This window comes from Montipora foliosa, chromosome 7 (assembly GCF_036669935.1).
Source record: "Montipora foliosa isolate CH-2021 chromosome 7, ASM3666993v2, whole genome shotgun sequence".
Classification (NCBI taxonomy): Eukaryota; Metazoa; Cnidaria; class Anthozoa; order Scleractinia; family Acroporidae; genus Montipora; species Montipora foliosa.
In genome coordinates, this window is record NC_090875.1 from 24,983,051 (window position 1) to 24,989,143 (window position 6,093).

Here is a 6,093-nt window from a genome sequence, read left to right on the forward strand (position 1 = left end):
AAGCTAACCAAATAAAAAGGCTTGGTTACTAAGAATGGCATCGACCGTCAAAAATGGCATCGCTTGTTTACGAAAGGGAAATTAGCATCGTTTCCTGCTACAGAAACCGGGTTGAGCTCCGGCCGTTCGAGCCCCAATGGCCTGTGTGCGTGATTGCCTTTTGTTGGGAGAAAGAATTGAATAGACCTTATTCACGATGGCCACTATGTTGGATTTGCTATTATCGTGCAAATTAGCTACACACTTCTGAGGGGGCAAACAACACAAGTTCGAGAGGTTATAACGAACATCTTAGCCACACAGACGATTTGTTTCACGTTCATTAAATGTTTATCACCTAAGTAGTAAACTAGAATGATTACACAAGTTACTTCGATGTTTTTTTTAGTGAAGAATGAGCAGATAACAAAGTAGAAAGTCAAAATGTCAAAGGTAATCAAAAGGTATAAAATTATTATAAAAGGTACTATTTGCCTTTTTTCCAATGTTTGCCCTCCTTCCCCCAGCATAACACATGGCTAATTTGCATGACAATTTGAAAACCAACATGGCGGCTATCGTGAATAAGGCCTATTTCCGTGCATCTTTTCAAAAAAGGTCACTTACTTATGTTGTATTTGTACCATGTACTTCTTCTCTTTTAAGATGTTGTGAACAAGTCAGTCACTTCAGGTGACTATGAAATTTGTATACAGTGGTTCCAACCGGAGCATGCGCAGGATAGTGTGAAGCCAGTAGATCCAGAAAGTGCTTCGAGTCTGCAAAACGTACTGTTTCTTTTGTACGCTTTGAACAACAAGGCTCTAAACTTGGCTGCAAATCCAGTTTCCAGCCAAGTCAAGGCTGGGTTATGTCGCGTGGAAGGCGCTCGTGTGCATACCCTTTATGAGAAACTTATGGCGACGTTAGAGACCGCTGAGAATGACCTGATCCCTGTTCAGACCACGCAGACGGTGGTTGGAACAAATGAGCAGAACAAGGGTGAGTTTACACTAGTAGACGTTTAAATTAATGCACTGCAGTGAGTTTGTGGGAAGCATCATACATTGAAAATCCCTGCTAAGATGCAACTGTAGATGTTTAAGGAGTAATGCGCCCGTGAGAAGGATGAAAAATCAGAGGTTCCAATCCTGCCCAGGACTCTGATATTTCAGTTGTCCTTTCGCCCGTTGCCTAGCAACTAGCTTCCCATCCTTCAGCGTGAACGAAAATAAATCCTGAAGCATTCAAGCTTGAACGATATTTGGACATACATACATTTTATTTATTTGCCATATATTTAACAAATCGAAAGTGGTTCAGCGTTGTCTGTAGTCTTATCGACAACGATATTCGTCATCACAGTGGTCAAAATGTTGTGGACTCACGAGGCGCAGCCGAGTGCGACCACAACATATGTTAAACCATCGAATAAGAGATTTATTATTCCACTATACAAAAAGGTGTTATTTTGCTTCAATTTTATTTGGTAAGAGTGTTTCTAAAAAAAGTGCATCATCGTCCTTCAGGGCGCTTGCGAACGATGTAAACGGCACAGAAAGCCAGCCAAATGTCCTTTATTGGATTGTATAAACGAAATGACGAGAGACAAGCGATGACAAGCTAAATTCTCGGGCTTTGTATCGTGTTGTAAACAATTTCGTTCATATTTGCTCTGTTCTGCAGTGTAATACCGCCTCATATTTTGCTCATTCTCTTGACCAAGTATGGTAAAATGACGTAATAGTGGAATAATAAATGTAATTACAATATGGACTCAATTGTAGTTAACTTTGACCGCGCACGCGCACATACACACGCACACATTCACAAACAGATATTAAATGATTTGGTCAAGTTACTTACAGCCTTGCTAACGTTAATACTTAGTGAGAAGAAATTCTTCCAGCTTTCTTTTAAAAGAAGCGGACGTGGAAGAACTCGTTACATCAGAATTCAGCGAATTATAAAACTTTGGACCTTGAACGTAAATTGAAAACTTTCTGGAGTTGGTGTTCTGCACAGGGGCAAGCGAAAAGACTGAGCATTCCTAGTATTATAATTATGGATTTGACTATTCATTAAAAAAAGGTTATTGAATTTGGAGGAGAGTGTAGAGTTCTTGAATGGGCCAGTTGAAGAGGGGGATAGATAGTGTAAGGGCAGGAGCCCATGAGTAGGAGTCTCCATGTGCACTATATCCTTGAGTCAACCTTTGCCCGTATCTTTCTATATTTAGAACCAACCCTTCAGCAGGAGACTGACATTTACATTAATTTACATCAATTCACACAATTTGCGTACATTGTTTTTGCTATTTTTGTCTCCGTTAGAAAATGAATTTATTCTGATTGTCCGAACAACTCGTGACGTTCTAAGACTAGAAATATACGGGCAAAGGTTGACACATAGGGCTTGTATGGGGGAGGCAAGCTCCTACTGATGGGCTCCTGGTAAGGGTTGTTTAGTATGGCTAAAGTATTGAACTTCTTTTGACATTCTCTCAGCCCGACCTGTAAGACAAGATACTGGTCAGTTAGCAGTCCCTGGGAACGCAGACCAAAAATCAGTGACAAATGGTGCCACAGCACGAAAAAAGAAGAGCATGGGCATAAGGGCTTTATCAGGCAAACAGAGAAAGGACGACCACATAAAGGCCCTCTTGAAAGAGCACCTTAACGAAATCCAGTCGATACTCCAACCACAAAAACCTGTTCCTGTAGAGGTAAGAGGTTACAAAGGATCGTTTTATCATTTATGGGTACCCTGTGACGTTATCATTCTTTTGCCTTTTAAGGTATGTCACAGGACGGTCAAACTAACGCTTGAACTAAGGGAAATGCTCATGCAAATGTACCGTCACAGCATTGTTGTGACCTGCGAGATGACTTCGACGTAGTCCTCAGAATGTAAAGTCGTTTTAGAGGTTATTTTTGTTGCTGCAATGACATCATGTTTTAATCGTCTACATGAGTTAACGTTGAAAAATAAGGCATCCAACCGTTTTCAGTGTCCTTTGAGTTTACAATTTGTTTCTATTTTTCTTTGCAGGATGTTTCGTTTGAAGTCAATCTCTCAAATGTGGCTTGTTTGAAAGCGATGTTTGATCCAACTCTAGGAACTATAGGAAAAACAACGGAAGCTTTTTATACCTGGCTTTTATCTCTGCTGGAAAATTAATTACATGCGTATACCTGATCACTAAAACTAGCCCTTGTTTGCATCAGTCTGGTTTATTGATTTGTAATCGTGAATACAATATGCCTTACAGCTTACTTAGTTATTGATTTCTTGCTATTCTGAATGAGGTTTTTTGGGCCGTTTCTTTAATCGATACCTGAAGATTTTACTAACCTCAAAATAGACCCATACTTCTCATTAATTCGGCCGTGTGCGAATTATGTTGCATTTGCTTAGTTTCATGGTGCATTTCAAACGACATTTCGGGAACTGAGAAAACTGCGAAGTGTGTTTCAGTTCCTGCCAAAAAATTGTGTATATATGTATACATTCAAGATTTGGTGCACTTCAAGCAAACACCCATGCATTGCATTCAAAACACAACCACCTATTTTTTACAATAGCGCTATTTTTGTTGTAATTTTAACTAAACTAAGTCACAAACCCTTAACAAAAAGTACGCCATGGATGTCTTTACAAAAAAATGCTTCACTCGATTTCATTCATCTGTAGTTTATCATTGAAACGATTTGTCAGTCCCACTTGGACATAAAAGACGATAGATCCAAAGAAAATGTCCAGACGTCTTTGAGAAACTTCTCAACAATGTCCTTGTCTGTTAAATCTTTGGGAATCACTGCTTTTAAGGACACCTCCCATCGAGTACTCTCACTCCCAAATTGATTAACTCGCTGAGATGGTCTGGAATATTCAGTAACCTTATCAAGGGACACCGCCAAGTTGCGCGTAAGACCTTTCTTAGTTGTGAACTTCGTAGACTCAACACTTCGAATAAGCCTCACGTCTTTCCACAAATCTTCCCGGACTGAAAATGGTGGGACGCCATAATCTTGTTTACCGGCCTTGAGTACACATTGGTACCGTGCGTATTTGGTCTCCAGGATGTCTTCCGGTTGCAAAGTACTCCGAGACTGCAGTAGAAAGCGTACATCCGATTCCCAACCATCCAGTCTGTCATCATCTGCATGATCAGGGCGCTGTTGCCATATCCTCTTGACGTCAGTCATGAACCAACGTAAATTGGGGAACTTGATTTCAATGAATTCAAGTTTCTCGTCGAATCGAACGTAAAATTCAACGCCATCGTCGTATGAGCAAATGTCGACAATATGTTTCTTTGTCGGGTTTGCTTCACGGTGAAAGCTACCACCACTCTGACGGAGAAATTCCTCCAGTTTGTTAGGTGAGTGCACTTCGGTGAAAAGAGAACTTCTGGATGGATTTCCTCGTTTCTTCTGCTTTTTATTTTCGCCGTCTTTGACAGTTCGTTTTGATTTCCGCCGTCTTCGGCGTTCTGCTTCGTCAACGTATTGTACCCGTTTGGGCACGCGCCTAGTTTTCTGCTTATCACTCTTCCGCTTGTTTGTCCGAAGCATTGCGATGGTAACGGAATCACCGTCTTCCAACAGTACATGGGGCACACTGAACAAGTAGACGCGTCCAAAATGAACAGCAAATTCAAGACATCCACGAGTTTGGGTATCGAAGTCTCTTTCAAGGATCTTAAAAAGAAAAAGCAGAACTTGTTTTGGTTCGCTGGAGTACTTCCAAGCAAGACGAGGTTTAACTTTGTTGACTACAGTTTTGTCAACACTTATTGCACATTTAAAAAAAAACACTTTTCTCATATGGTTTTGAACTCGATCTAACAGCTTAAAAATCACCAGTACGTATGACGCCATGTATTTGGCATAAATGCACTAAACACTCCGTATTACCTTATGTAGAAGACAAAGTGTCTCCACAAACCCAAATCAAATAGTTAACCAAAGTAACGGAAGAAAGGCAATAGGAAAAATACCTTGAGTTGCTGGAAAAATTTCTCCGTGAAGCATCTAAATGGATATTCGTTATCCTTAGGTTCTGTTACAAAGGCAACATGCCGCGCAAGCCTATCATGCGTCTGGTGACAAGGGCCATCGTATGGTGTGAGACTCACGTGGTCGTTTTCATTCCGACTTCCTTCAAACAGAAGCACACTTGCGCCTTCCACGAAGCATCCACTCATTAGAGACACACGGTCACGTGACGCTTGTAATGACATTTTTTCCAGCTCTTTCTCCACTGCGCGAATTGCCGGCTCGCTTCCTTTCACCTCTAAAAAGGCGGAGTTGTAAGATCGAGGGAAGCTTCGTCTGATTATGACGCTCTTCACGCCAGTCTTTCTTACTATTTTCTGAGCTTTACTCTTCTCAACGCCAGCCACGAATTTTGAAAGTAGTGGATTCAAGAAAATTACTCTGTAGTCTTCAGAACCGCTTATAGCAAGCATGATTTTTACGTCTCCATACAGCGCTAGCAACTGATATGCGCGGTGCATGTGTTCTTTGACCAGGTCCACGTGCTCTTTGTCCAAAACTTCTGAAAATTTATCCTTCTGTAGGATGCCGCTCAAGGGATCTGGGACTTCCTTTTCAAAAGTGCTTTCAGTTACCTGAAAAAACTCCATCAGTATTTCTCCAAGTTCAGCGGGTTTTATTTCTTCACGGGGGTGGTTGTCATTTTTGCTCTCTTGGGTGGCTTCTTCAAGAAAACGGACCACGTTTTCCCACTCCATGTATAAGTGACCATCAGTCCTTTTTCCTTGCACGATATCCAATTTCTGTTTTGTGACGTAATCTGCGTTGAAGTTTTGAATACGCATCTTGCGCATACACTGAAACAGAAGCAAGCAGCTCAGCATGTCAAACGCCTTACCACCATCCGCCTTGTTGCGTGACATTCCTGTAACACAACACCACCGCTGAATGAGGCGCATGATCAACAGAAAAATCGGATAGGTTTTCAAGTAGCTTGACAACAAAATTACCACTGTCAGAGTGTCTGGGTTAGAACTCAAGTGGCAAATGAGGTTGGAAGGACAATTACTCTCAGATGTCAATTTCTTGGTTGGCCTTTTGCACTCAAGAACCT

The 6,093-nt window shown here is 41.3% G+C and overlaps 2 protein-coding genes across 5 annotated transcripts in view; one reads left to right on the forward strand and one right to left on the reverse strand.

Moving 5' to 3' along the window:
* The window catches only part of LOC138011525 (cilia- and flagella-associated protein 54-like), a 62,920-nt gene extending 59,662 nt beyond the window's left edge, over window positions 1–3,258 (forward strand). For all 3 annotated transcript variants that reach the window (XM_068858570.1, XM_068858571.1, XM_068858572.1), the window contains 3 exons: window positions 646–981; window positions 2,487–2,704; window positions 3,031–3,258. In XM_068858570.1, the coding sequence (XP_068714671.1) occupies window positions 646–981; window positions 2,487–2,704; window positions 3,031–3,159 (683 nt within the window). In that variant the 3' untranslated portion in view covers window positions 3,160–3,258. The remainder of the gene's footprint in view (window positions 1–645; window positions 982–2,486; window positions 2,705–3,030) is intronic.
* A 147-nt stretch (window positions 3,259–3,405) lies between these two features.
* The window catches only part of LOC138011526 (uncharacterized), a 19,350-nt gene continuing 16,662 nt past the window's right edge, over window positions 3,406–6,093 (reverse strand). For both annotated transcript variants that reach the window (XM_068858573.1, XM_068858574.1), the window contains exons 8-9: window positions 4,982–6,091; window positions 3,406–4,682 (exon numbers count right to left, since the gene is read on the reverse strand). In XM_068858573.1, the coding sequence (XP_068714674.1) occupies window positions 3,693–4,682; window positions 4,982–6,091 (2,100 nt within the window). In that variant the 3' untranslated portion in view covers window positions 3,406–3,692. The remainder of the gene's footprint in view (window positions 4,683–4,981; window positions 6,092–6,093) is intronic.